This window comes from Babesia bovis, chromosome 3 (genome assembly GCF_000165395.2).
Source record: "Babesia bovis T2Bo chromosome 3, whole genome shotgun sequence".
Taxonomy (NCBI): domain Eukaryota; phylum Apicomplexa; class Aconoidasida; order Piroplasmida; family Babesiidae; genus Babesia; species Babesia bovis.
Genome location: NC_010575.1, coordinates 1,569,761 through 1,592,633, shown reverse-complemented (window position 1 = coordinate 1,592,633; position 22,873 = coordinate 1,569,761). Strand labels below are relative to the sequence as shown.

The window sequence follows — 22,873 nt, the reverse complement described above, 5'->3', positions numbered from 1 at the left end:
TTTATATGTTGGTAGCTATATCATTATTTGTAGGTATTGTCACAGCCATTGTTAGTGCCATCAGCTGCAACATAGCTTGTTACCCCCGTATAAGCTTTCAACAACACCTATGGAATCCATAGAGCATATCATGGGACATACCTTTCACACGATCGTTGAGCGATATTGGTTGTGGTACCGATTGATTGGAGCCCGGGTCTTTTCCATGGCGATCTATTACCAACCTTCGTGCAACTGACACGAACGCCTCCTCGACGTTGCTACCGGATTTGGCTGATATTTCAACGTAGGGAGTTGAGTGCAATTCACTGAATTCCTGTAATCAATTAGCATCCTGTTCCTATCAGGGGCGTATACTTACCTGTATCTCACTGGGATCCACATCGCGTGCTTGAGCTTGATCTGACTTATTACCGATCAACAGTTTGTGGATTCCATCAGGAGCAAACTTCTCCACTTCCTGGAGCCATGAAGGTACATTCTCGAAAGAGAGCTGCGTAATAACTGCTAGGCAGTAACATGAACTAACCTTGTCTGTAATGTCAAATACTATTATAATGGCATCGGCACCCCGATAGTATGCACTTGTTATAGTCCTGAATCGCTCCTGTCCAGCGGTATCCCACTGTAATGTATAGTAATATGAACAAAGGACCTACAATCTGTAACTTCACTCTTCTGCCTTCCACCTCAATGGTACGAAAACGCTATTGGAGTAATGACATAAAAGCAGATGTAGACCTACAAAATCCACACCTATAGTTGTTATATAGCTGTCAGTGAATGTGTCGTCCTGGAATAACGTTGATGTACACCTAATAATGGACCCACAGCAAAGCGTAACAAGACACATGACTTTCCAACACCACTGTCACCTATGAGCACCAGCTTGAAGAGGTGGTCACTGAAGATCGATTATAATGTGAATTACGTGTATGCGCAGGCACACATATAGACAGTGGCCACGGAGTATCCACTGGCCATCACTTACTAGTCTTTAGAAGCCCTGGATACCATATTCGCATCGCGTCCTTCGTGATATTATCGGAGATCCGGGACGGATACGGTTATACATAATCGGATGGATAACGTGTGTTGCCTCACTTGGACCACAACTCTGGTTCGACGTGGTGCCGTGTGTATGCGCGCGTTGGATTAATGCGAGATCAATATGGCCGAAACGAGGAATTTCCTTTTAAATATGTGTATTTAATACACAAAAGCATACACCAGGGCATGATGGAACAAATCCCCGGTGTCTCTATGGCTTTTCGTGGATATTGATCATAAGTGCTCCGCGTCAGCAAATGGGCATGCTTAAACCATTTCCACTTACAAATGCAGTAATATCTACTTGAAGACGTTTGCGGAAATTGCATAGCATTGGTTATTAATTTGCATTTTAACATGTGTATAATTGTTCTTGTGTACTTTGCTTACGGTTGACTTCAGGTCATGGATCAGGGATGTTTGCCTTTTCAGTGCTTCATACCTGGTCCTTACGGGTTCTACACATGTAAGGCGACTAGCAAATGAATTCTTTATTGATTTAAATTTAAAAACGTAGTTTTGGAAACATACTGGTTGTTTTTCATTTGGCTGTCTATGGTCTGTCTCCTTGTGAAGTTGCAAGGCGTGTTGTGGAGACATTTGGAAGGGTTTCTGATGTTGAGCCGGTTAATCAACATATCGAATACATCTTTTCTATATAATTTATAGTACAATTGTTTGAATTAAGCAGAGTTGATTTGTGATCGGCTGCGGATTCCTAGCGGACAAAATATTTTATTGATTGATGTGCACTAAGGACACGCTACTTAACGGGGGACAAACAGGATAACAATCACGTTACAGCGTTATGCGTGTTCTTTTTCTTGACGTTGCCATTTTGCAACGTGAGCCACTTTCGCAGCTCGTCCCTGTTTGACCCTAAGGGACCCACTTGGAATCTTACATAGGTATCCAGTGTAGGTATGGATGATTTGGGCCAGAGGCATTCAGCGCGATATGATAACGATGGTCAACGAAGTGACAGTGTCTACGGCAAGGGTCTTACACCGAGCAATTCCTTCGTCTTGTCGGATGATTTTGGCGACAAGCCTGACGACCAGGAGTATCATAATCCGCAATGCGGCATCACCACCGGTTACATGGACATAGGAGAGCAGTATTGTGATGACGTCACTACAGTACACACGGAAGGCAATATTGATGACAGTTCCTTGAATGACCCTATGCAAGCTGGTACTATGCTCTACGATTACTCCCAGGAATACTGTCAAACGGGCCACATGGGAACCACGGATAGCTACGACTCAAGGAACGTTGACGGTTATGGCTCCCCGTTAACTGGGAAGGACCCAGCCACTAACATACCGCGATCTATGTCGGGAGGTTTCTCTGGTGGTATGATAGGCACTTCAGCACCAAGCATGACCGGGACGCATGAAACTATCGAAGATCCCAGTAGCAACTACTGGTGCGGCTATCAAATGACACCACCTCCCTATGGAACAACTCCACCTGGGACTGCTCAGCAATACCCGAGGACGGTGACTCGCTATGGGAACTATCGATACGGTGCCACATCACCTTATTATCCAATGGGTGGTTCTATGTACAGCTCGTATCCAGTAGAGCGTAATATGCCATATCCCGCCGGTTACAGCATATCCAACGAGTCGTATTACAATAGCAAACAACCGTATATGCCATACACTCCACGCCGTAGTCTGAGTTCCACTATGACCCCTGGCGTTGTAAAGTCATCTTCTTTACCATCTCATCACATACCGATTGACCAAATGCAGTATAAAGGTTGGTATGGCCAAATGGGTAGCATGGATCCACATCTCTTGCAGCCCAGGTCGGTATGCCACCCAAACTCCAATGAACCTCCAGGATCACAAAGGACACCGCGGTTCAACTCAGAGATTCTGTATAACGAATTAACATCACGATTACAAAGGGAGCTAACCAATAAACGTCACGTAAGCTCTGGAAGGCCTAAAATGAATAGGCATAATTATGTTTGTGCCATGTGCAATGCCAAAACAACACCTCAGTGGCGCTATATAAAAGGAACGTCAGTGTGTAACGCATGTTATATGCGTATACGTAAGCAAAAGCTTAAGCAACAGCAGCAGGACGAGGAGATTGCGCGCTGTGAAACCCTTAGTGCCGGAACGGACGGCGCAGAGGACGGCCATCCCGAAGATACAGGTACACACGAAAGATCCAGCTAATCATCTATTATCATATGTATCATCGTATGTCAGAGATGCTGTTGCTCCCATTGATAACTAACATCTCGAACTCACGGTCACATCTAATATCACGTGTCACTTTGAGTCGATGATTCTGCGCAGTGCAGCTAGAAATCTTAGAATGGGGAAAATATGTAATGAAAATTCACCAAATGAAGTGTTTTCGAACTTTACTTAAACACGTTATTAATCATATAAGTAATTAACTACTGGGCATTAACCCAGTTGTAACATACAGATCGTTTACCCTATATAACGCTCATCACTTTTATATCTGGCCTTTTAATGTGTAATTATGATGTTTGTAGTCGCTATTATTTGGGCGCAGATTGCGTTTGTGTTAGGTGTTCCACGATGGAACCCGTTAACCGTTGATCAAGTGTTTGACGTGAACTCTAGAACGCCATTAGATTTGGAAGCAAATGGCAAACAGTTCGACAAAATGCATACAATGGATCGAAATACGCTCGCGAGGAGTTTATACCTATGGCGTGCAATAAACCACAGGGTATGCAAGCGTCCACCACTTGAGCATCCGTGGACATACCCCGATGTACAGTATGCATTGCACCAAAGATTTGCATTCTATGGGATGGACTATGCCACTTATGCGGTACGGGGTGATGGAAAATGCCTATTCAACACCCTGGCAGCTGGTTTCAGGTTATCCGGAATGACAGCTGACCGTTTGAGACACTTCATGAATGAAAATTACGACAAGCACCTGGTGGAGCTGGTTAAAGAATATCGACCTCAAGATGACTACTACACTCCAGAAGACCTCATGAAGTTTTCACTGGCTGGTTTGGTTGGTATAGACCCTGACAGTCCAGCATCAGTACAACACTTCGACCCGGCGCTGTTCCACGACAAGTTAACGATGATGGAAGAGTTCAAGAGACAAAATGACGCGTCTCAGGATGACGAAAATCTACTGGAGGTATTGAACGGCGTTGACATTTTAGGTAAGAGAAAGGACCTAACTGGTGACAACGCCATGGAAATTGCTTCCCAAATACACCGGGAGATAAAGGCGAGGCATGACAAGGTCTTTGGAAGCAACATCGACATTATCCTCTTCCAGGATCTATTCCAATTCAAGCTAATTTTCCTTAACGAGGTAACTGCCGTCGTTAGTAGCTTATTTTCCCACCCGGGCCAAGTTATCCATTTCGCACTATTGACTAATTACGAAGTAAGTTGTAATCTATATGTCCAACACACTCATAGGGCATGCGCCACTTCAACCTTGCGGGACTAGTAGACGTATGTACAGAGGATAAACCAGAGGTTGCACGACCCGTGTCGTTAATAATGGCACAGGACATACCTGTAGCCCTAGCAATAATGCTGGGCGACAACGATAAGCCCATTTAGTAAACCACTAGTGTGTGTATGGCGCGCTTAGGTGCTAGCTTAATGTCTAGCTCCTTTAAAGGCCGTTATACAATAATGATAGACGCTATCTAATCGTTGTAATCATGTATCGTGTATTTAATTCTTGGTTTATTTTTTGTACTGCGTTTTCCTGGTTGATTCCTGGCGTTGTCTACACCAACAGGTCAACTGGAACTGGATGGAGTGATATACTAAACGCGTTCAAAAACAATCGTGATCCTGTACAACCAAAGCCTAGCAATGCCCAGCACTTGGGTAAATCCCACCCCTGCACTAGGTACTCATCATGGAACCGTGTAAATCCCATATGGGATAATATGTTACTAAAGCAAAACATGGTTGTATGTAGGAAAAACTATGGCGCTGATGGTAATTGCCTATTCAACGCAGTATCGGGTATTCTTCGTGACCACAAGGTTTCACGGGATACGCTTCAACTCAAACTGACTAACTTGCCGGCTGCGGTATCACTGTCTTTAGATGATATGCAATTCCAGGATACTTACTACACTGTTGGCGACTTGCGCAGAATAATTGCGGTAAGGTTCATTGGTGTAGACCCTCACAATGAAAATGCATTACCATTCTGGGACGTATCGGAACTAGTTGGAAAATTGGAAGTACTCTCCAACGTAGAAGGCACTCAAGATTTCGGCGACATCAGGTGGGGACCTACCAAAATCCTAAGAGAAATAAGACAAAATGGCGATTTGCTTGATATTGCCAAAAGGCTATACGCCATGCTATCTCAGGTGCAGAACCCTTACAGTTGGGGTTCCTATGAGGATATCGATACCATGGCCGATATTTTTAACATGGACATATACCTCTTCTTTAGTGACCAGACTAAGATCCAGAGGTTTGTAGGCTCAAGGCCTGATAACGAACAACGCCCAGTTCTGTTGTTGTACTACCACGTTATGACGCACTTTGATGCTGCGGGTATAATACAAAATGCAACGTCGAATAAGGGGCAGCCCATTAGAAGTATGTTTTCTATTGACGGATGCCCTAAGTTGATACGTCAACTTGCAGCTCAGTAAAAGAGATGCCACATCACCGATGTTTTGTAAGCATCGGTAGTCAATTCACATGTAGTCACTCTTTTACTAATGCATTCATAATTATTGAATGCCACAGTTGTACATATAGCAATTTATTATACTAGCCAATAGGCACTCCTGATTACATGGTCTCGGGATTTATATAGATATCTCCCGAAACAGTGCCTATTGATAAAGTTTCTGGTTTACAACTTCCAGTGGTATATCATACAGTGGTTTCCTTTTCTGCACTTCACTTTCAAGTTGTACAACGGGATCTGGCACGATTATAACGCATAACAGAATTATTACCTACGAACGCAGTTCTTGAATTCAGCGGTGGTAGCATTGACCGTTCACTAAAGTAACTGTAAAAAGCAGCTGTTAGCCCGATGATAATCAAAGATGCAGGTAAAGCAACTGCCCAGTGCCTATAACATATATTGCCAAGTTGCCACAACGTACTTCGATGGGTAATATGTGATTCCATAGGCATTTATAACGCGTTCCGGTGTTAGTGCCCATAGAAAGTAGAGACCTGAAGATTATAGATGGGAACACAGTTAGACAGTACCAACTCCAAGGTGTATTAAAACAAGTGTAATGTACGCCTTGATCTCAATGTCCATTATATTGTGTAACTGATCCAGCCCATTAGGTTGGGCATGGCATATTAATCACGCATAACACTTTAAAATCACTCTGGTTTGAGTATGGAACTAGTACAAACCAGGTGTGTATCAGTTACCATTGGAATCCAATGTCGTTAGTGGACCAGGTTGCCGCAGACGGCAGGGTGGAGTTTCTTTCGTCAATAAAAAAGGTTATTACCCATATAAGGAATAAAGCCAGTCAATCATCAGGTAGACCTAACGATGCTAGAAGCACGGAATCTAGTGAAAAAGGCACTGCATCAACCCAGGGATATGACTCCGTAAGACATGATGTGGAACAGTTGATTCGGTCACTCGCTAACGACAATTGTGCCATATGCCTCCAGTGTACTAGCGATGTAAAAGAATTGGTAGATCACCTATTTCTTAACGGTAGCCTACTGGATATCGGATTGAAATCCATTGACTTAATACAGACGGAGCCGCCAAATCGCAGGGAGCGCTCTGAGGATACCACTAAATCGCAACAGATATATTTAATACGCCCAACGTTTGAGGATGCTGGCATTTTAAAGGCTGTGATGTCCTATGACAGGAGCGAGTGCTTCGTGTTATGCCTGCCTGGCGCATCGGAGATGTTCCCCGACGTCCTACAGGGTGTTTTAAGAAAGGACTTCACTGTAGTGCGCGGTATTGGCAAGCAGACGGGTAACCGAATAGTACATCTATTTGACTGTAATGTACATATGGCGCCACTAGAATCATGTGCTTTATCCATGTTTATAAGTAGGTCCATGGAGTCGTTCTATATGGAAGGCGATCCCATGGCCTCATGGTTCTTCGCCAAGGCCGTGGAACACCTTGAAAGCCGAATACTGGACGGTGCCATTAATCTGTTGACATGCCTCGGCCACTTGGCAAGGTTCAGTGGTGAAATACTGATCAAATCCAGACGTGACTGCGCAGCTGAATTGATAGTCAACAGTACTAAGCATTCTTCGGTATCTTCAGATATGCCATTTTTGACCCGCGAGCTACGCAATCAACGTTTGTTGACTGATATGCCCACATCAGGTACTGACGAAGACCCGTCTGCCACTGTTAACCTGGATACCCAACGCCGCATGAAGTTACTCAAGCAGTCCGGCACCATCGACGAGGCGGTTATAATAGACCGTCGTGTTGACATGGTCACGCCCATGTGCCTCAATGTAACCTATGAAGGCCTGCTGGACAACGTCTTTGGGATAACCAACGGATCGTTGCAATGCCCGTTGGGTGTAGTTGACGGCTCCGTTGGGGACGCTTCAGGTATCCTGGAGCAATATCGCAGTAACTTTGGTACTTTATTTCCTGATACAACAGTGGTACCCCTGAGGTCTTCACTGTACCGTGAAATAAGGTGGCTAAACTATAGCGAGGTCGGTAAACATCTCCACCAACGTGCGCTGCAGGTCCACAAGGGCTACGAGAGGGGTGACCTTGCAACTCTTGATGAGATGGGAGCATTCGTTAAAAAATTTAAAAACTTGCAAAAGGAGCATTCAGAGCTATCTATACACGTTAACATGATGTCGTGGATGAATTCGTTAATAAGCGGTGACTGTATGCAGCTGCTCCACCAGCTGGAGGACTCCATCTTACAGTCGGCAACTGATATAAAGCCTGATGACTCAAAAATAGCTTCACTCACGGCCAAGATATTCAATAAACCCTCGGACCCATGTGTACAACTGTTTCTTGATTTGATTTATTGGAACGTGGATGTAACCCAGGTTTACAGGCTACTTATACTGCTCAGTCAAACCAGGGATGGAGTTAAGTCAAGTGAGTTGCAAAGCATAAAGCGCGCTATAGTGGACCAGTATGGCTTTTGTCAACTGATGACACTGCACAAACTGGAAACCATGGGACTCATTCGCATAAACGATTCGCCTGATGGGCTTAGGTGGGCTCGCCTTTGTAAGAAATTAAACCTACTAGTCGATCGTGAGAACGCAACTGCGGATTACGCATCTATTTTCGGGGGGTACGCCCCAATATCTGTAAGGCTGTTCCAGCTAATAATCCTGGCTCGTAATGTATCATCCGTTGAAGCCGATTTGCGGCTACTAGACTGCCCCGTGGCAGTATTAAGGCAGAAGAGTGTACTACCGGGGAATCCAACAGGGAGGTCACATTGTAAACTACTTGGTTTCCTGGGTGGTGTAACCCTTGGTGAGATCGCTGCTATAGCAGCGTTGAATCAGAAACGTGGTGAGCAGACGCTAATACTCGCGACAAACGTCATCAGCATGAAGTCCATGCTGGGCCCTAGTAATTGAAATTTTCTATACTACGTAACTTAATCGTGGCTAATGGACGTGTACAATATGGATTAGTAACGCGAAGTAGTATTCTATTTCCTTAACTAGTGTCTAGTGCGATAAGTTATGTTCCTTGACAGTGATCACACATCCTTTATGTGTTCCAACAACTCCTTGACACACCCCGAATCTACTTCTAATAACAGCTTATCACCGCATTTAATGAGCACTTGTTTATCCGATATGACTGTGTTCAGTGCCTGAGTAATGTTATCGCGATACTTCTGGAGCTCCTGCTCTATCTGTAAATGTGTAAGCACAATTAGCGTTATTTTGGGCAGGAGAGCTACTAGAGTCACTCCTAAGGCACACTTACCGTTATTGAGCTAGATTCCTCTTCAAATTTGTTAAAGTGCTCCCTTAACTTCGCGAGCCTGGCCTTAGGCTCTGTGTTATAGAATGGAAATTTCTCCATTAGATCATTGATTTAGACACTATGGGCTATCTATTGTGTCATTAGATGTATTGGTGTCAAGATTTAATAAACTGCCAGAGATCGCATCCAACAAATGTATGAATCCGTGGGAATCGGATGCCCCCTGAGGACGGGATTCATCACAGCATTGTGCCGTGGAAGCCAGGCTATATTACGACTCAAGACTTCAAGGGGTGTTATCATTGATAACAACAGGTTAGGGATAAATGGAGTAACTGACATAGACACTCACTCCTGGGTAAAACATCTGAGTGGCGATATTAGGTTCATTATCTTTGCTGGTAACACTAAGCCCCTGGACAATGGACAGCTGCCAGTGGAAGGTCTACACTTTTCATTAATACGAGGTGGGTACCATAATCATACATTATATGCCACAGCGACGTTATCATACGACCTGGAGACCAACTACCTCGATATCACACCAACAGAGGCCACGCAATTCCCACCCTGTCCACCAGGAGTCACTGCATGGGACCACTTCTCACAATGGGCTCATGGCACAGGCTTCGGCTCATTAAAAGTAGATCGTGATGCTAGGACCCAATTGCTGGAACTGATCCAGGCACACAGTTTCAACGAGACAAGTGCATATTACATAGCGCCACTGGAGTCTCGATTATATATATTGTGGCACTGGGTGAGTGCTTCCTACACTGTGGAATTCGGCTTACCACTGGCACTTCCACAAGGCCACCAATCTGCAAGCGAGACTCTAGGTACCACGAGTCTAAAGCATATGCGCATACCAAGTCATCGGATGTTGCTGGACAAAGAAGTCCTGAGGTACCTTACATCAGATCGCATGGTATTCCCACCGGGTACCGATAACATATCCTATTCCAGTATAGAATCAGACACTGATACATCCAGCTACCCATCGGACAATGAACTGACTGATAGCGAGGCTGACATGGAACAGTTTAATTGGGAAGTTATAAAAACATTTACCGATGAACTACGTACCAGTATTGACAACTACGGTTCCGTAGTGCCCTGTGTCAACGGTACGTACCTGGATGACGCCCTATGGGTCACTAACTACACTATAGAATGCAGTAATGTGAGGTAGGTATATTGATCGATATATCATCTTCCCTAGGGAACTATTAATGCAGCTCAAGTCATCTACCTATTGGCATGATCGGGCACAGGGCAGTTCCCATTTGACTCTACTGCCAGGTCGTCACTTCAACAACCACTACCAACTACGATGCTTCGTGTTGGAACACGAACTAGTTTGTATCGAACAGCTGTTTGTTCATGAAAACTTTGAGTTCATGGCAAAGGATGCGCATAGATTAGTCACACTACTGAAGCAGTTCAGTGTGCCCATACTCAATATAGACACTCCAAACGCTATATTCGATGTAACTATCTCTCGGGAGCTAACTGACCCTAGATTGGTGGACATATATCCATTTGGCGCTGTGGCAGATGGACTACTACACCTGGAGGACGTTTATCATTTTTACTATACCAGGGTTAAAGATGGCATAGAACCTAGTGATAAAGTAGACATGGAAATAATAGACGGTGTGTTGGTAGTTTTCGTGGGTTGCAACGCCAGCCGCTTAAAGAAGCATGCTTGGTGCCCCAAGGACGTAGGCAATCTAAGCTTCAGTACCCCTGATGACCTGATTGATTACCTGCGCTTTCAAACATCTGAAAGTAGCTAAACTAACAATTGGATGTCCAGTGCAATGGACATCTAGGATATCACTGGTGCAATGCATAGAATCTCTGGCACTATACATCTATAATGCATTGACGGAGTATATTACCAGTGGTGTCACTTAAATCCACTAGATAACTAAAATCTAAATGATTGACCACATCCACATTTGGATGTGACATTAGGGTTACTAAAAACAAAACCCTCTTCTAATGGCGATATTTCGTAATCAATATGGCACCCAAGCATGTGGAACGCAGCCTTGTTCTCAATGGCAAGCACGCTGGTACCACTATCGTCACTGATGAGCTCATCCATATCGTCTAGAGAATTGCGATCAACGATTTCCATTTCATAGGAATAGCCATTACACCCTTTAACTACAAAGAATAGTTTAACTATGCGTGAAGCTGCGTGTATCTATATCATCTAGATAGAAACTTACGGTCATTACAGATTTCCTTTAGCCTGGCAACTGCCTTCTCTGATAACGTAACTAGCTGTTTCCTGCGCGGTTTAAGCTTATGCCTCCGTACCTCGAAATCAACAGTGGAACTGTAGCACCTGGTGTCTGGAAACTGGCTGATAACGGCACGACTTGGATATTTATGCGATAAGGTATTAACAAAATGGTTACCACGGCCATTAACAGGCCGTGGTAAGATATTGGCAATGCTCTGGGTCCTGATTAATGAAGTATCCGAGTGAGTAGTAAAGGCTATGCATCTTGGATAACGACAGCGCGCTGCTACAGAGTTGCCAATTGAGCGAAACATTGTCATGATATCACGCCGGTATGACGCCACCTGTAAGATAGAGTAATATGAACTATCGTCATGGCGCAGAGAAACTACACACTAATATACCATGATGTGTATATTGGTGTAATAATAAGCGCTACATCCAGTGTGTATCACCGCTACTTACATTACCCCGGGGGTAATACTGATGTCTAACAAATATTCACACCAAATGCTATTCTAGTAAGAATATAACAAATGAAATACGATATTAATACAGTTGGATACCACAGACTCCATTAAGCATCCCTCCAAAGGATAATACGTGGGTCACGGCGACAAAAGGCACGTGTAGCAAGTGCCAGATTATCTTCATCTTGCATGATACGGCCCTTGCATCCAACCATCACGTCCTTGTTTTCCATCGCCAGCTTGCCGTATACTGCATTCTTGAGATCCTGTACCGTTGCAGAATCATTTAGGTATACCTTCTTGCCATTCTTGAATCCTTCAATCAATGGTTTAGTACCCTTGATACTGCTCCAAATGCCCATAATAGTGTCATCAAGGTAGTTCAACACGTTAAGCAGCAGTGACGACGATTGCTCCGACGAATCGTCGGATGACTTGGTAATGGAATCCTTGTCAATCTTCTCCTTGTAATCAACAGGCCCGCCAGCAGTGGGTGAAATATAAAGACGATATCCTAACTTGGTGTCAGCACGGAAGCGAGTGTACCAAATTACACTTGGAAACACAAATAGCATGACGTACTTATTGTTACTTTGACTGTAGTAAAATGAGTTGTACAATCTTCCCAGTCGATAGCGCAAGCTCCTACGAGCTGCAGTGAGTAAGCTTCCGCGACTCATTGTTTATATAATATAGTCTACAGCAGGGTACGTGATGTTTTCTAGCGCTGTACATTAAAGCTGACAGTAGGTGGAGTCATAAATTTCTGACCCTAAATATTGATTTATTAGCCAGTGTGACTATTATGACTGGTTGTCATTCCTGTCCATGTTGGGTCACACCGCCAATTGCAGTTGCAGTAGATTGGGAATTAGGCTTACGATATACTCCTGAACCAATAGAACTTATACATAAACCGTGTCTGGATGTACGGTAATACACCTGGTGTGTAAATAACTGCGCCTTCGGGCGCTTGGTTACGCGCGCGCAGCCCTTGACACCGGAATACACAAAACATCACTTTTGACCGTCAGTATGGAAATCTTCCTGGAGACTGTAAAGGTACTGACGTCTTCCTTTAGCAAATATGCAGCGTCTATGGTGGCTTCCGCCACCGCACGTAACCATCTGTATGTTTTGGAGTAGTACTGTACATCCCGTCCCAGAGCCCATCGCATGGTGTTGTCAATAGGAAGAGCTAGGCATAACGCCGCAGTGCGGAGGAAGTTATCAGGGAAGTTCTTTAATTTCGAACGATATCGCGAAAATGCGGACACCAAAGTGGAGGTTATTGTAAAACCAATAGAAGACGATGCTGCGATTAATGTAAGTTGCTAGTGCAAATTCCATAGAACGCAGCTCGGAGCCGATTTGATAGCGGATATACTACTCATGTCGCTCATGTTTATATACATGTTCTATTCTCTGCATCTCAGGTACGTGCCAATGGTATTTATTTCAGGTTTGAATATACACAGGAGGAAGAAATTCCGAGACCTATGTAACACACAGAAGGAACACGAGCAGTTTATACTGGCTCGACTTGCGTTTTTGGAAGGGGAGCTCCACAAGCTGCAGCAACCCAGTACTCCCGTCCAGTAGACATATACCATATAATATATCGCATTTCCTATTGTAAATGTGCCTAGATGAATAATATACCCAGTGTGTAGTAGCTATGCGCAGATTTGTTGCCTTGTACGGTCGCAACATCAAGTCACCGGAAGTACCCAAGCCTTCTATGGACCATGTTGCCTCAACACCTGGAAACATATCATCATTCAGACAGAGGGTTGGGGAACACCTATCACTGTCATCATACAGGGAACTCGAGGATGATTACAAAAGGTTGTCCAGGTTAGTCTTAGTATATACATATAGAATCCTATAGAAGCAGCAAGGTTGTTTTCTACGGTATAGGCTCTTTCCTGGTAATACCTGGGGGATTCGCTTTATTGACTATCCCGTCAACCACTGTTGACACCCTGGCATCGCAACAATTCTACATTAGCAGTGCGGCACTACCCTGGCTTTCTTCCAGTACATTGGTATTCAACCTGCTTCGATTCAATAGGTCATCCTTGGGGTAGGTATTTCAGTAAAGTGACACTATCTCCCAGCATCGGTTTGTCGTTAATCGGTCTCCTGGGCCCAGCGGCTGCCACACTGGCACTCGAGCACACGGAATCACTGGGATATGCCATACTATTCGCTAGTTACGGCATTTTCGGGCTTGGGGTGTCACCCTACAGCGTTGGTGGCTTATATCGAAAAAGTAAGTATCGCTTATTGGTGATATATATAGCAGTGGTTGGGAAACAATCCAGATGGTCCACGTCAAATCGTACTGGGTCGTCCAAAATCGCACTACTGCCAGTATGCGTGGCAAAGCCTATTACCTGGCTCGTTGGCATTAATGTTGTAATGCTACTACTTTCGGGGCTGCGTAGGTGGTCAGTTCGCAAGGAGCTTGCGCTAATGGATCACCACGAGATTATCAGGAAATATGAAGAAACACACGGCAAACCAGATTACTAATTATTACATGGGAACATTGCCCCTAGAGGTCAGAATTATTGCCTAAAGTACTCCAAACGTGCAAGTATATGGAGTCCCGAGACCATGGGACGGTAACTTAAACACCGCAAATTCGTACGTTTCCGAATTTGCGTATGATTCTACTTCTCAAGGAACTCCTTTACCTTGTCCATGAAAGACTCTGTGTCAAGGTAGTCAGTAGCTTGGGGGCCGTGGATGGCAATGGCCAGGTCCTTGGTGTAGTAACCGGCATCCACAGCCTCAACGGGAGCACGCTCCAACTTGCGACCAAACTCGACAAGCGCGTCATTGCCATCAGCAAGACCGCGCTTCTCCAAAGCGCGTGCCCAAGCCACTATAGTGGCAATGGAGTTAGTCGATGTGGAGCCACCCTTTTGGTGTACCCGGAAGTGACGTGTCACAGTGCCGTGAGCGGCCTCAGCAAGGAATGATTTACCATCAGAGGAGTATAACACAGATGACATCAGTGCCAACGAACCGTAAGCCTGTGATACAATGTCTGACTGGACGTCACCATCGTAGTTTTTACAAGCCCAGACAAAGCCACCCTCTGACTTGCAGGCATAGGCTACCATGTCGTCAATGAGTCTGTGCTCATAAAATATACCAGCAGCTTCAAATAGAGGCCTGAACTCATCATCATACATCTGTTGGAATATATCCTTGAAGCGGCCATCATAACTCTTTAGGATAGTGTTCTTGGTAGACATGTAGAGTGGCATCTTGACATCAAGGGCATAGGTAAAGCACGCACGAGCAAATCCACGAATTGATTGGTCAACGTTAAACATGGACAGAGCTACACCAGGACCTTTGAAGTCAGTCACTTTATAAGCTTGAGTGGGACCGCCATCAGCAGGGGTAAATACCAGCTCCAAAGTACCAGCACCGGGAATCTTTATGTCAGTGGCGTTGTACTGGTCACCAAATGCATGACGACCGATGATTATCGGCTTCTTCCAACCAGGGATGTATGCAGGGACAGTCTTGGTTAAAATAGGTGACCTGAATACAGTACCGTCCAAAATGTTCCTTATGGTACCGTTAGGAGATCTATACATCCGCTTAAGACCAAACTCCTTCAAACGAGCCTCATCAGGAGTAATAGTGGCACACTTAACACCGATACCGACCTGTTTAATAGCCTCGGCAGCCTCAAATGTTACCTACATAATGTAACTGACTCAATGTGTATTACCTTGTCGTCAGTAGCGTCACGGTTTGGCAATGAGAGATCGTAGTATAGCAAAGGAATGTCGACGTATGGCAAAATGAGCTGCAGAAGTATGTGTGTGGATATAACCTAGAGAGCATACCTTCTCCTTGACCGAGGACCACATGACACGTGTCATCTCATCGCCGTCAAGCTCAACAATTGGATTCTTTACCTGAATTTTAGCCATCGTGGAGCTGTTATCCCTGTCAACCCTGAAACCCGCACTTGTCGATAACCTGCGGAAGGCTTGGTCAGTACTGCCAGACCTCCGAACAAAGCTGCAGAGATAGCTTAAAGCAAGGAATGGCCTCTGCATTTGCCGCTCCCCAAAGTTATAAACAATCCTGCTACAAGCACACATGTGTGTACAATTATACGGTAAATTGACAACTGGCAACGACGCCGGTCCCCTAGACACGGCGTCTTATGGGGTCTAAGAAAAGGAAAAGCGCCAAAATATAATAGATCTAGGTGCTCTAGGAGTCATTAAAAGGGCCAAAGGGATCTCTGGTACCCGATTAGTCCCATATCGCATTCATTCATGCCCATGCCAGGACCTACACACCAACGGTACAACAGCTACTAGCTACCGCGTTATTTGCCGGCTGTGTACGTATTATTACTGCATTTGCTCTCCAGTTACTCTAACTGATGTTACACATACAGTGGATAGCAGGTGTATGGTTCCTAGGATCGCTAGTGGAAGGAAGATCGTTCCTTCCTTCTCAACATGTACCTGTTGAGTACATGTGTATCGGCCAATCTGGCATATTTTAACTAGAGCTCTTTCCGAGTGATATTGAACTTGGGTACCCTACAAGATGCCGCCTAGATTCACGTCGTTCAAGACCGTATGGAATAGTGTCATGAAAAATGATATTGAGAACACGATATCGCCTGATAGACCGGTATTGCCAAAGCGCAACCCGCTGTCGTTCATCTCCTCGCGTTCAAACATATCAAGCGTGGCTGACCTGCTACGCCCTATCCAGCAACGAGCAGAGCAGAAACCAATAGTCCGTGACCCAAAGCCAGGAAATATATCAACTGAAGTCACGAACACTGACCTTGAAAGGGCACTATCCAGCTCAGTGATAGCAGAATTGGATATATGTGATCTCAATTCCAGCGTGTCAAACTCAGACAATGGATCTCTACTGGGTAACGGTTCACACCGTATCTCCTCAGTTGGTCACATGGCTGGTGGAGTACCTGAAGAAATACCCACTGAAGCGGTACGCAAAGAGGGGACATCACTTTCTACCATCCTGGCAAGCGCCCGGCCCGTTGATACGCACTTGCCTACGTTAAAACAACCTTATATCGGGACCCACAGTGTATCCTTGGAGAAACGTTTTAACCTACCTCTGACTATCGCACCCAACCGAGAGCCCAAAACTGTTTTGACACTGACCACAGACCCGTTGCATGGGAGCAAGTTAAGGTTCATGATATTTACCGATACCCACCTTGGACATAAGGAAACAGATCCTATCCGTGAAAATGATTCGTTCAACGCGTTCCAAGAAGTGCTATTCCTGGCCAAGTATCTCCAGGTTGACGGGATACTACACGCAGGCGACCTTTTTGACGACTCGCATCCATCCAGATCTGTTATTTACAGGACCATGGAGTTACTGCGACGATATTGCCGAAAGTCAGATTTGACGTCACCCCTGCCCCTGAACATACGTCTGCCGAAAAGCTGTGCAGTGCGGAGTGAAACCAAGCGCCTGGAGGCATTGAAGTTTATTGACGGGACCATAACAAAGGAAGCTCGTGTACCATTCTTTGTTATACACGGAAACCACGATAACCCAACTACCATGAACGGGCTAAGTCCAATTGATCTCCTGGATGTCTCGGGTCTGGTTACCTTCTTTGGGACAGTTACTGACATGACCAAGGTAGAGGTACACCCAATATGTATCAGTAAGGGTGATATCCATCTAGCGCTATACGGAATGGGTTGGGTAAAGGAAGAGTTCTTGTATAAGGCATTCGAGGAAAACAAGGTAGTATTTGTACCGCCAGTGAATACTGGCATTAGCTACTACAAAGTGCTACTGTTCCATGAAAACCGATACCCGAGGCGCGGGGTGAAGGCCAAGGACTTCATTCCAGAGGAGTTTCTGCCCGACTGGCTGGACCTGGTGATTTGGGGGCATGAACATGAGTGCCTCAAGTTCCCAATGTTGAGTGAGACCCGAGGGTTCAAGGTGCTCCAAATGGGTTCCACTATACAGACGTCGTTGGCCACTGGTGAAATGGAGCCGAAGCACTGCTGCCTCATGGAAATTGGAGATGATGGAGTCAAGTTCTACCCTATATACCTGGAAACAGCACGGCAGCTGCATTACTCCGAAATAAGCCTGTGCGATATCGGGGTTTCGCCCAAAGGCGGTGAGAAGGATATCTTCAAAAAGCTGGTGTTCACCATGGACAATATACTACGAAATATGCCCGAAAGGCCTCGGACGCCGTTGTGCATCAGTGCGGTTGCCGACATCGTAATGCCAGACAAGGAGTGTGAACTCAGTGAGGCTATTGAGTCCGCACAGGCCATGCCGTTGGTACGCGTAAGGGTTGACCACAGCGGGTATGACTCGATTAACCCGCGTACTTTCGGTGCCCGTTATGTGGACAGAGTCGCTAACCCTAACGATCTATTGCGGTTTTGGTTAAAGAATCCAGTAAGACCCATAAAGGCCAAGGAGTCGCCGCAGAGTACGCATTTAGACATCCGAAATACTGTCTATCCTCTAGTCGAGGAAGCATGCCGTTTAAAGCTGTTCCTGGAAAGGGACCTGAACGGTGCAGTAGAAAGGTTTGCTGTAGGTATGGAAAATGGAGCTATTACTGATTATATCTCCAGGGCAGTACGGAGTATGAAGGAGGCAGTGATAAGTGACATGGCGATACACATTGGTGACCACCTTTGTGAAGAGGTATACATTGGTCTAGTGGAACGTGCTATCATAGCGCGTACGCAAGCAGCGCGCACTGTGGGTGGTGGTAACATATCACCGGCAATGAACCGCCAGATGCCCGGGAGCTCCACGCCAAAGAATACCTCACCAGTCAGTGCTACCACTAACCAACGGTTTGCCCATGGTAAGCCCAATGGATACGACTATAATCCTAGAAACGATCAGCAGAATGTTAAATTGGGTATAAATATTCCCGAGTTGAACATTATCAACGAGATACACTCAATGGCTAATGACCCTCGAAAGGACATAAGAAATGAGCCACGAGATATGCGAAATAGCAGGTCAAAGAATGATAAATTGGTTTCCAGCACTACGCATGGCGATCTACCGCTGGCTGGGTGTTTCAGAACGGGGCTGTCGCCTTATAATGGGAACCACGTACCTGATTCCCAGGGCCCGTCAAGTAATAATACCGGATCGACACAAATGTTATCGTCCACACAAAGCTCTAAAAGAAGTCGCTATATAGAAGATTATTTCGCGGAATTACTGTTAGACGAAAATGTAAAGCGTGCTTGTGTGGAGTATTTGGAACGGACTGAGAAGAACAATGTAGCCGTTAACCAAGGTGGAGCTGAGATTGCCAACCCAGAGTACCTACAGCTAGATGGTATCCTGCGTAATGAGGAACCATTGAAAGTATCTGATTTTGATGATGGACCAATGCATGGCATCGTTAAAAATATGAATCAACATGGTAGAATGCATACCGATGGAGTTGATATAACAAGGACAACGCCACTCAACTCAAGTGCTGGGTACAAAAACGGGCTTGAAATATCACTAAACGGTGAATTCGGGTTCCAGTCAAACCGGTGCTATGCAGACACATCGAAGTCATCCCCTTCAAGTAGTCCGAAATCAGGATCACTTAGAGATTCGCAAAGCGCGTCGCTCTCCCAGGGGTTCCGCACCACGCTGATATCTATGTTTTTCAACAGCAAGGGGTAATACTTATAAATAACACATTAGTAAACACCACTGTGGTGTGTGTCTAGACACTGTATGTTACATATTATAAAATGTGTACTAAGGACGACGATCTTTTATGGCTTTTAAAAGCTATAGACGCTGCGCTGCCCTCAGATGGCCCTGCTGACGCCTGTGTAAGCACCTTGGATTTAGCCACGGGCGAAGCCCATACCAAGGCAGTTAATGGCGTCAAGAGCTTAATGGCCAAAGGTTACGTGACAATAGAAGAATGTAAAAATAAAAGGTTCATTCTAACGCAGGAAGGCTTGCAGTACTCCAACCAGGGTTCACCTGAATACCTTCTAGTCGAACGAGTACGTAATTCCAACGAGGTATGTTGTTGAGTCGTTGTATGTATATTGTACAGCCCCTAACGATAAATGATGCTAGTGTCGGGATACCTAATGCGGAGCATGGCCTGAAGAAAGCGATGCGCGCATCGCTCTTACGAATAGGTGCTGGTAAGCAGTTGTCATTAGGACCCGCCGCGGAAACGCAACGTGATGATTTAACCCAGCAGCTGCTACTCATAGTACATAGCCACGGCGCCAACGAAGGTGATATGCTTAGCGCTATGGCTAAATTGATCCCCGATACTAAGAAGCTGAACGCCGAGCTTGATGACCTAAAAAAACGCAAGCTCACGGAATCTCACGTGGAAGTGTCTTACATAGTAAGGAAAACAGCTAACTTCCGATGCGAGATTGTACAACAAGTAACGGATTTGACCCAAGAGCTACTGCAGGAACGGAAGACGTGGTCCGCCGAGGATATGAAACCATATAATTTCTTCTCTAGCGGTAAACGAATTGCCCGTGGAGCGCTGCACCCCTTGACACGTACCATGCGTACTTTCAGGGAGATATTTACATCAATGGGTTTCGAGGAGCTGGATACCTCCAACTATGTGGAGTCCAGCTTCTGGTGCTTCGACACCTTGTACATACCTCAGCAACACCCTGCACGCGACTCCCAGGATACATTCTTCACCAATGAGCCTGAACTGCAGGATGAAAGCTCACTGGACAAGGATTACGTAGCGGCAGTAGCAGAGGCACATGGTGATGCCAGGAGATACAATAGTACTGGATGGATGTATAATTGGAAATTAGATGAATCGCGTAAAATAGTACTACGAACACATACAACAGCATGTACCGCAAGGTTACTCAAGCGGATAGCGGCAGATTTCCAATCGTATAAACACAGGCTACCACTCAAGTACTTCTCTATCGATCGGGTATTCCGTAACGAAAATATGGATTCGACACATCTGTGTGAATTTAACCAAGTTGAAGGCGTACTAATAGGATTCGGACTTGGTATGGGACATTTAATGGGTGTCATGTCGGCATTCTATAAAGCGATTGGTATTGATAAGCTCAAGTACAAGCCTGCTTATAACCCTTACACGGAACCTTCCATGGAAATATATGGCTACCACCCAGATCTAAAGAAGTAGGTTAATGCTTCAACGTTGCATCACTGCTGCAGATGGGTAGAAATTGGCAATAGCGGGATTTTCAGACCTGAAATGCTGCTACCGATGGGACTGCCGGAAGGACTCTCGGTCATTGGCTGGGGCCTTAGCCTTGAACGGCCTACCATGATCCGCGATAACATACGAAACATCCGCGACCTTGTGGGTTGCAGCTACTGAATGTTTAGCTGAGTTGTACCCGGTGTGTGTAGGTCTCTATAGAACAGACCTACACACCGAGATGTGTACTGTGCTAGACAACTTAACGTATAGCGTAATCTTATGGGTAGTAGCAATATGATATAGAATAGCATTGATCTGAGTACTTGGTGCCCTGTTATCGCGAAACTATGCACTGGCTCTATTCATCGATACGCAGTAAGTCGTTAGCACTACTCCGTGTAATATATATACTATATTCAGTACAATGTCAAATCTATGCTAGTGTATCGATTTGCAGTTTTTGTGGCGCTGTCCTGGCTATTTGCCAGGCACAGAACGGTCGCTGAGGAACAGCCATTGGAAGAACTGTCACAAGAAGATGATCTCAGTGACCTGCCAGAATGCAAGACTGTACTGGCTGCAGACAGCGCTGCCTTGACTTACTGCCTTAACGGATCAACATGCCGAGTTGGAAAGGGGTCCGGTAAATACGCCCAAATAGTATGTGACTGCAGCACTATCGCAACAAAGGATGTCTTCTACGCCGGACCGAAGTGCGCCACCAAAGTTAGACGTAAATATCGAGTGCAACAAGCATTCAACTTCGACTCGACACTTCAGGTAATAAATACATGCCTTATAGAGGACGTCCTGGGAATGAATCAATGGAAAAATGACGTTACATCAGTAGGACACCTGCCGATATAGAAAGTAATTAGAGCTCAGTAGAGATTACCTCCATGGCATCACTGGAAACTTCCACGCCAGACTCGCGAAGGTCACGAACGTACTCAGCAAGCTTGTCACGAGTTGATCGCATGACAGTTATACTCTCAGATATCATGAGCTTGAACTTCTTGCCCTCAAACTCATCCTGGTGTAATATGAAACCATATAATGCACACCTACAGTAGCCTTTGCCAATGCATCGCGAAGTGCAGCTAACTCGTCCTTGTGAAAACTAAATTCACGAACAAGTCGCTTTACAGCAGACTGTTTAACCTCGATTTCGTCACGCATCTTCTATAACGGTTCAGTCGGACTTATAAGTGATTTTCTCATCTCATATGCGTCGTCAGTGCTGTTGTAGTACTTCGGCAACGTGCAGTGTACTTGGTATCCCAACTTGTTGTAGAGAGATAAGGCAACTTCGTTTAACGGATTCACAAAAAAGTTTACATAAGCGCAATTCAATTCCTCTCGGCAGACACGCTCAAATTCCAACATAAGCTCTGTAGCAAACTTACGCCGCCTAAACTGCGGTAATACAATCAGTGACGAGACGTGGCCATATACAACGTTATTATCAATCTCCGTGCATCCTGACAAAGAATAACTCAATGTGTAACCAAATAGATGAATTAATCCTAAAACAAACACAAGGATTCCAATGGACAATAACCGGTACAATAGTATATAAATGCAATATAAGCACATGGACAGTATGATCACAACTAGATATGATTTTAAGGAACCAATAGACCCCCAAAAGAAGGGCTACTGAAACACACAGCTGAATCACTAGTGACACATCATGATATACACAATATAGACCACAGAATCAAATATACTACTAACCAATTATAAAAGCGGCGAGTTCACCATCTAAGTCTATGACCAAACACAATGGCGGATAGTAAACAAGAAACTTGAGATATTCCGAGAAGGAGTAAATCTCAATGAACCTATCCTTCTCTATACGACGAATCGCATAAATATCAGTGAAAGTCATGCGCCTCATGGCATGTTGCGTATTTTTTA

General features: G+C 45.0%; 18 protein-coding genes across 19 annotated transcripts; 10 read left to right on the top strand and 8 right to left on the bottom strand.

The window, feature by feature from the left end:
• Positions 1 to 36: 36 nt before the first annotated feature.
• BBOV_III007360 (GTP-binding protein Rab1_ypt1) lies at positions 37 to 1,081 on the bottom strand. Its single transcript, XM_051766973.1, has 8 exons — positions 992 to 1,081; positions 832 to 904; positions 746 to 793; positions 660 to 707; positions 530 to 625; positions 362 to 493; positions 142 to 316; positions 37 to 107 (listed from the first exon to the last, which is right to left on the bottom strand). Exons 1-8 carry the CDS (start codon positions 1,015 to 1,017, stop codon positions 61 to 63), a joined length of 645 nt encoding a protein of 214 aa, XP_051623486.1. The 5' UTR covers positions 1,018 to 1,081; the 3' UTR covers positions 37 to 60.
• A 110-nt stretch (positions 1,082 to 1,191) lies between these two features.
• Positions 1,192 to 1,762, bottom strand: BBOV_III007350 (uncharacterized protein). Its single transcript, XM_001611814.1, has one exon. It carries the CDS (start codon positions 1,648 to 1,650, stop codon positions 1,351 to 1,353), a length of 300 nt encoding a protein of 99 aa, XP_001611864.1. The 5' UTR covers positions 1,651 to 1,762; the 3' UTR covers positions 1,192 to 1,350.
• Positions 1,763 to 1,865: 103 nt separating this feature from the next.
• Positions 1,866 to 3,377, top strand: BBOV_III007340 (GATA zinc finger family protein). The gene has a single exon (XM_001611813.2). It carries the CDS (start codon positions 1,974 to 1,976, stop codon positions 3,243 to 3,245), a length of 1,272 nt encoding a protein of 423 aa, XP_001611863.1. The 5' UTR covers positions 1,866 to 1,973; the 3' UTR covers positions 3,246 to 3,377.
• Positions 3,378 to 3,514: 137 nt separating this feature from the next.
• BBOV_III007330 (uncharacterized protein) lies at positions 3,515 to 4,737 on the top strand. Its single transcript, XM_051767010.1, has 2 exons — positions 3,515 to 4,461; positions 4,497 to 4,737. Exons 1-2 carry the CDS (start codon positions 3,562 to 3,564, stop codon positions 4,641 to 4,643), a joined length of 1,047 nt encoding a protein of 348 aa, XP_051623485.1. The 5' UTR covers positions 3,515 to 3,561; the 3' UTR covers positions 4,644 to 4,737.
• BBOV_III007320 (OTU-like cysteine protease family protein) lies at positions 4,707 to 5,886 on the top strand. The gene has a single exon (XM_001611811.2). It carries the CDS (start codon positions 4,748 to 4,750, stop codon positions 5,705 to 5,707), a length of 960 nt encoding a protein of 319 aa, XP_001611861.2. The 5' UTR covers positions 4,707 to 4,747; the 3' UTR covers positions 5,708 to 5,886.
• BBOV_III007315 (phosphatidylinositol glycan class P family protein) lies at positions 5,886 to 6,337 on the bottom strand. Its single transcript, XM_051767638.1, has 4 exons — positions 6,282 to 6,337; positions 6,173 to 6,245; positions 6,020 to 6,138; positions 5,886 to 5,985 (listed from the first exon to the last, which is right to left on the bottom strand). Exons 1-4 carry the CDS (start codon positions 6,334 to 6,336, stop codon positions 5,894 to 5,896), a joined length of 339 nt encoding a protein of 112 aa, XP_051623715.1. The 5' UTR covers position 6,337; the 3' UTR covers positions 5,886 to 5,893.
• A 95-nt stretch (positions 6,338 to 6,432) lies between these two features.
• BBOV_III007310 (Sec1 family protein) lies at positions 6,433 to 8,670 on the top strand. The gene has a single exon (XM_001611810.2). The coding sequence runs from the start codon at positions 6,468 to 6,470 to the stop codon at positions 8,643 to 8,645; it is 2,178 nt and encodes a 725-aa protein (XP_001611860.1). The 5' UTR covers positions 6,433 to 6,467; the 3' UTR covers positions 8,646 to 8,670.
• A 58-nt stretch (positions 8,671 to 8,728) lies between these two features.
• BBOV_III007305 (uncharacterized protein) lies at positions 8,729 to 9,119 on the bottom strand. Its single transcript, XM_051767490.1, has 2 exons — positions 9,004 to 9,119; positions 8,729 to 8,929 (listed from the first exon to the last, which is right to left on the bottom strand). The coding sequence occupies exons 1-2, from the start codon at positions 9,100 to 9,102 to the stop codon at positions 8,771 to 8,773; spliced, it is 258 nt and encodes an 85-aa protein (XP_051623761.1). The 5' UTR covers positions 9,103 to 9,119; the 3' UTR covers positions 8,729 to 8,770.
• A 52-nt stretch (positions 9,120 to 9,171) lies between these two features.
• BBOV_III007300 (uncharacterized protein) lies at positions 9,172 to 10,839 on the top strand. The gene is made up of 3 exons (XM_001611809.2): positions 9,172 to 9,470; positions 9,504 to 10,191; positions 10,226 to 10,839. The coding sequence occupies exons 1-3, from the start codon at positions 9,197 to 9,199 to the stop codon at positions 10,800 to 10,802; spliced, it is 1,539 nt and encodes a 512-aa protein (XP_001611859.1). The 5' UTR covers positions 9,172 to 9,196; the 3' UTR covers positions 10,803 to 10,839.
• Positions 10,840 to 10,911: 72 nt separating this feature from the next.
• Positions 10,912 to 11,616, bottom strand: BBOV_III007290 (iron-sulfur cluster assembly accessory family protein). Its single transcript, XM_001611808.2, has 2 exons — positions 11,244 to 11,616; positions 10,912 to 11,208 (listed from the first exon to the last, which is right to left on the bottom strand). Exons 1-2 carry the CDS (start codon positions 11,578 to 11,580, stop codon positions 10,937 to 10,939), a joined length of 609 nt encoding a protein of 202 aa, XP_001611858.2. The 5' UTR covers positions 11,581 to 11,616; the 3' UTR covers positions 10,912 to 10,936.
• A 196-nt stretch (positions 11,617 to 11,812) lies between these two features.
• Positions 11,813 to 12,503, bottom strand: BBOV_III007280 (uncharacterized protein). The gene has a single exon (XM_001611807.2). It carries the CDS (start codon positions 12,408 to 12,410, stop codon positions 11,838 to 11,840), a length of 573 nt encoding a protein of 190 aa, XP_001611857.1. The 5' UTR covers positions 12,411 to 12,503; the 3' UTR covers positions 11,813 to 11,837.
• Positions 12,504 to 12,706: 203 nt separating this feature from the next.
• On the top strand, positions 12,707 to 13,333 carry BBOV_III007275 (uncharacterized protein). The gene is made up of 4 exons (XM_051767671.1): positions 12,707 to 12,860; positions 12,897 to 13,056; positions 13,090 to 13,166; positions 13,209 to 13,333. Exons 1-4 carry the CDS (start codon positions 12,766 to 12,768, stop codon positions 13,330 to 13,332), a joined length of 456 nt encoding a protein of 151 aa, XP_051623690.1. The 5' UTR covers positions 12,707 to 12,765; the 3' UTR covers position 13,333.
• Positions 13,324 to 14,294, top strand: BBOV_III007270 (putative integral membrane protein). Its single transcript, XM_001611806.2, has 4 exons — positions 13,324 to 13,587; positions 13,622 to 13,816; positions 13,851 to 14,005; positions 14,039 to 14,294. Exons 1-4 carry the CDS (start codon positions 13,409 to 13,411, stop codon positions 14,266 to 14,268), a joined length of 759 nt encoding a protein of 252 aa, XP_001611856.1. The 5' UTR covers positions 13,324 to 13,408; the 3' UTR covers positions 14,269 to 14,294.
• A 4-nt stretch (positions 14,295 to 14,298) lies between these two features.
• Positions 14,299 to 15,893, bottom strand: BBOV_III007260 (putative isocitrate dehydrogenase NADP-dependent). Its single transcript, XM_001611805.2, has 3 exons — positions 15,606 to 15,893; positions 15,488 to 15,565; positions 14,299 to 15,455 (listed from the first exon to the last, which is right to left on the bottom strand). Exons 1-3 carry the CDS (start codon positions 15,864 to 15,866, stop codon positions 14,409 to 14,411), a joined length of 1,386 nt encoding a protein of 461 aa, XP_001611855.2. The 5' UTR covers positions 15,867 to 15,893; the 3' UTR covers positions 14,299 to 14,408.
• Positions 15,894 to 16,300: 407 nt separating this feature from the next.
• Positions 16,301 to 19,475, top strand: BBOV_III007250 (DNA repair protein Mre11 family protein). Its single transcript, XM_001611804.2, has one exon. It carries the CDS (start codon positions 16,327 to 16,329, stop codon positions 19,447 to 19,449), a length of 3,123 nt encoding a protein of 1,040 aa, XP_001611854.1. The 5' UTR covers positions 16,301 to 16,326; the 3' UTR covers positions 19,450 to 19,475.
• Positions 19,476 to 19,512: 37 nt separating this feature from the next.
• BBOV_III007240 (putative phenylalanine--tRNA ligase alpha subunit) lies at positions 19,513 to 21,218 on the top strand. The gene is made up of 3 exons (XM_051767889.1): positions 19,513 to 19,802; positions 19,838 to 20,928; positions 20,965 to 21,218. The coding sequence occupies exons 1-3, from the start codon at positions 19,521 to 19,523 to the stop codon at positions 21,128 to 21,130; spliced, it is 1,539 nt and encodes a 512-aa protein (XP_051623484.1). The 5' UTR covers positions 19,513 to 19,520; the 3' UTR covers positions 21,131 to 21,218.
• Positions 21,096 to 21,941, top strand: BBOV_III007235 (uncharacterized protein). Its single transcript, XM_051767784.1, has 2 exons — positions 21,096 to 21,328; positions 21,411 to 21,941. The coding sequence occupies exons 1-2, from the start codon at positions 21,301 to 21,303 to the stop codon at positions 21,818 to 21,820; spliced, it is 438 nt and encodes a 145-aa protein (XP_051623765.1). The 5' UTR covers positions 21,096 to 21,300; the 3' UTR covers positions 21,821 to 21,941.
• Positions 21,371 to 22,872, bottom strand: BBOV_III007230 (Acetyltransferase (GNAT) family protein). 2 transcript variants are annotated; one of them, XM_001611802.2, is made up of 3 exons: positions 22,691 to 22,872; positions 22,022 to 22,434; positions 21,537 to 21,986 (listed from the first exon to the last, which is right to left on the bottom strand). In XM_001611802.2, the coding sequence occupies exons 1-2, from the start codon at positions 22,851 to 22,853 to the stop codon at positions 22,136 to 22,138; spliced, it is 462 nt and encodes a 153-aa protein (XP_001611852.1). In that variant the 5' UTR covers positions 22,854 to 22,872; the 3' UTR covers positions 21,537 to 21,986; positions 22,022 to 22,135. The 2 variants fall into 2 exon arrangements, with proteins under 2 accessions (XP_051623791.1, XP_001611852.1); XM_051767072.1 differs by lacking the exon at positions 22,691 to 22,872 and having other exon boundaries at positions 21,371 to 21,986; positions 22,022 to 22,572.
• Between the last annotated feature and the right edge of the window lies 1 nt (position 22,873).

What these genes read in the sequence shown, in the direction of transcription:
- BBOV_III007360 (XM_051766973.1), bottom strand. Translation starts at nt 1,017, where the DNA reads ATGGTATCCAGGGCTTCTAAAGACTA. An exon ending in CAACTATAGGTGTGGATTTT is followed by an intron (nt 708 to 745) that starts GTAGGTCTACAT and finishes TTACTCCAATAG; the next exon opens with CGTTTTCGTACCATTGAGGT. An exon ending in GCTCAACGATCGTGTGAAAG is followed by an intron (nt 108 to 141) that starts GTATGTCCCATG and finishes TGGATTCCATAG; the next exon opens with GTGTTGTTGAAAGCTTATAC.
- BBOV_III007350 (XM_001611814.1), bottom strand. Translation starts at nt 1,650, where the DNA reads ATGTCTCCACAACACGCCTTGCAACTTCACAAGGAGACAGACCATAGA.
- BBOV_III007340 (XM_001611813.2), top strand. Translation starts at nt 1,974, where the DNA reads ATGGATGATTTGGGCCAGAGGCATTCAGCGCGATATGATAACGATGGT.
- BBOV_III007330 (XM_051767010.1), top strand. Translation starts at nt 3,562, where the DNA reads ATGATGTTTGTAGTCGCTATTATTTGGGCGCAGATTGCGTTTGTGTTA. An exon ending in CACTATTGACTAATTACGAA is followed by an intron (nt 4,462 to 4,496) that starts GTAAGTTGTAAT and finishes ACACACTCATAG; the next exon opens with GGCATGCGCCACTTCAACCT.
- BBOV_III007320 (XM_001611811.2), top strand. Translation starts at nt 4,748, where the DNA reads ATGTATCGTGTATTTAATTCTTGGTTTATTTTTTGTACTGCGTTTTCC.
- BBOV_III007315 (XM_051767638.1), bottom strand. Translation starts at nt 6,336, where the DNA reads ATGGACATTGAGATCAAGGCGTACATTACACTTGTTTTAATACACCTT. An exon ending in TTTAATACACCTTGGAGTTG is followed by an intron (nt 6,246 to 6,281) that starts GTACTGTCTAAC and finishes TATAATCTTCAG; the next exon opens with GTCTCTACTTTCTATGGGCA. An exon ending in TTCAAGAACTGCGTTCGTAG is followed by an intron (nt 5,986 to 6,019) that starts GTAATAATTCTG and finishes TAATCGTGCCAG; the next exon opens with ATCCCGTTGTACAACTTGAA.
- BBOV_III007310 (XM_001611810.2), top strand. Translation starts at nt 6,468, where the DNA reads ATGTCGTTAGTGGACCAGGTTGCCGCAGACGGCAGGGTGGAGTTTCTT.
- BBOV_III007305 (XM_051767490.1), bottom strand. Translation starts at nt 9,102, where the DNA reads ATGGAGAAATTTCCATTCTATAACACAGAGCCTAAGGCCAGGCTCGCG. An exon ending in AGGAATCTAGCTCAATAACG is followed by an intron (nt 8,930 to 9,003) that starts GTAAGTGTGCCT and finishes ACACATTTACAG; the next exon opens with ATAGAGCAGGAGCTCCAGAA.
- BBOV_III007300 (XM_001611809.2), top strand. Translation starts at nt 9,197, where the DNA reads ATGTATGAATCCGTGGGAATCGGATGCCCCCTGAGGACGGGATTCATC. An exon ending in ACACTTTTCATTAATACGAG is followed by an intron (nt 9,471 to 9,503) that starts GTGGGTACCATA and finishes TATATGCCACAG; the next exon opens with CGACGTTATCATACGACCTG. An exon ending in ATAGAATGCAGTAATGTGAG is followed by an intron (nt 10,192 to 10,225) that starts GTAGGTATATTG and finishes CATCTTCCCTAG; the next exon opens with GGAACTATTAATGCAGCTCA.
- BBOV_III007290 (XM_001611808.2), bottom strand. Translation starts at nt 11,580, where the DNA reads ATGACAATGTTTCGCTCAATTGGCAACTCTGTAGCAGCGCGCTGTCGT. An exon ending in AAAGGAAATCTGTAATGACC is followed by an intron (nt 11,209 to 11,243) that starts GTAAGTTTCTAT and finishes AGATACACGCAG; the next exon opens with CTTCACGCATAGTTAAACTA.
- BBOV_III007280 (XM_001611807.2), bottom strand. Translation starts at nt 12,410, where the DNA reads ATGAGTCGCGGAAGCTTACTCACTGCAGCTCGTAGGAGCTTGCGCTAT.
- BBOV_III007275 (XM_051767671.1), top strand. Translation starts at nt 12,766, where the DNA reads ATGGAAATCTTCCTGGAGACTGTAAAGGTACTGACGTCTTCCTTTAGC. An exon ending in GCCACCGCACGTAACCATCT is followed by an intron (nt 12,861 to 12,896) that starts GTATGTTTTGGA and finishes ATCCCGTCCCAG; the next exon opens with AGCCCATCGCATGGTGTTGT. An exon ending in AAGACGATGCTGCGATTAAT is followed by an intron (nt 13,057 to 13,089) that starts GTAAGTTGCTAG and finishes CATAGAACGCAG; the next exon opens with CTCGGAGCCGATTTGATAGC.
- BBOV_III007270 (XM_001611806.2), top strand. Translation starts at nt 13,409, where the DNA reads ATGCGCAGATTTGTTGCCTTGTACGGTCGCAACATCAAGTCACCGGAA. An exon ending in GATTACAAAAGGTTGTCCAG is followed by an intron (nt 13,588 to 13,621) that starts GTTAGTCTTAGT and finishes AGAATCCTATAG; the next exon opens with AAGCAGCAAGGTTGTTTTCT. An exon ending in TGGTGGCTTATATCGAAAAA is followed by an intron (nt 14,006 to 14,038) that starts GTAAGTATCGCT and finishes TATATATAGCAG; the next exon opens with TGGTTGGGAAACAATCCAGA.
- BBOV_III007260 (XM_001611805.2), bottom strand. Translation starts at nt 15,866, where the DNA reads ATGTGTGCTTGTAGCAGGATTGTTTATAACTTTGGGGAGCGGCAAATG. An exon ending in GGTCCTCGGTCAAGGAGAAG is followed by an intron (nt 15,566 to 15,605) that starts GTATGCTCTCTA and finishes ATACTTCTGCAG; the next exon opens with CTCATTTTGCCATACGTCGA. An exon ending in GTGACGCTACTGACGACAAG is followed by an intron (nt 15,456 to 15,487) that starts GTAATACACATT and finishes TACATTATGTAG; the next exon opens with GTAACATTTGAGGCTGCCGA.
- BBOV_III007250 (XM_001611804.2), top strand. Translation starts at nt 16,327, where the DNA reads ATGCCGCCTAGATTCACGTCGTTCAAGACCGTATGGAATAGTGTCATG.
- BBOV_III007240 (XM_051767889.1), top strand. Translation starts at nt 19,521, where the DNA reads ATGTGTACTAAGGACGACGATCTTTTATGGCTTTTAAAAGCTATAGAC. An exon ending in GAGTACGTAATTCCAACGAG is followed by an intron (nt 19,803 to 19,837) that starts GTATGTTGTTGA and finishes TATATTGTACAG; the next exon opens with CCCCTAACGATAAATGATGC. An exon ending in TACCACCCAGATCTAAAGAA is followed by an intron (nt 20,929 to 20,964) that starts GTAGGTTAATGC and finishes TCACTGCTGCAG; the next exon opens with ATGGGTAGAAATTGGCAATA.
- BBOV_III007235 (XM_051767784.1), top strand. Translation starts at nt 21,301, where the DNA reads ATGCACTGGCTCTATTCATCGATACGCA. An exon ending in GCTCTATTCATCGATACGCA is followed by an intron (nt 21,329 to 21,410) that starts GTAAGTCGTTAG and finishes ATCGATTTGCAG; the next exon opens with TTTTTGTGGCGCTGTCCTGG.
- BBOV_III007230 (XM_001611802.2), bottom strand. Translation starts at nt 22,853, where the DNA reads ATGAGGCGCATGACTTTCACTGATATTTATGCGATTCGTCGTATAGAG. An exon ending in ACTCGCCGCTTTTATAATTG is followed by an intron (nt 22,435 to 22,690) that starts GTTAGTAGTATA and finishes ATTCTTTGTCAG; the next exon opens with GATGCACGGAGATTGATAAT.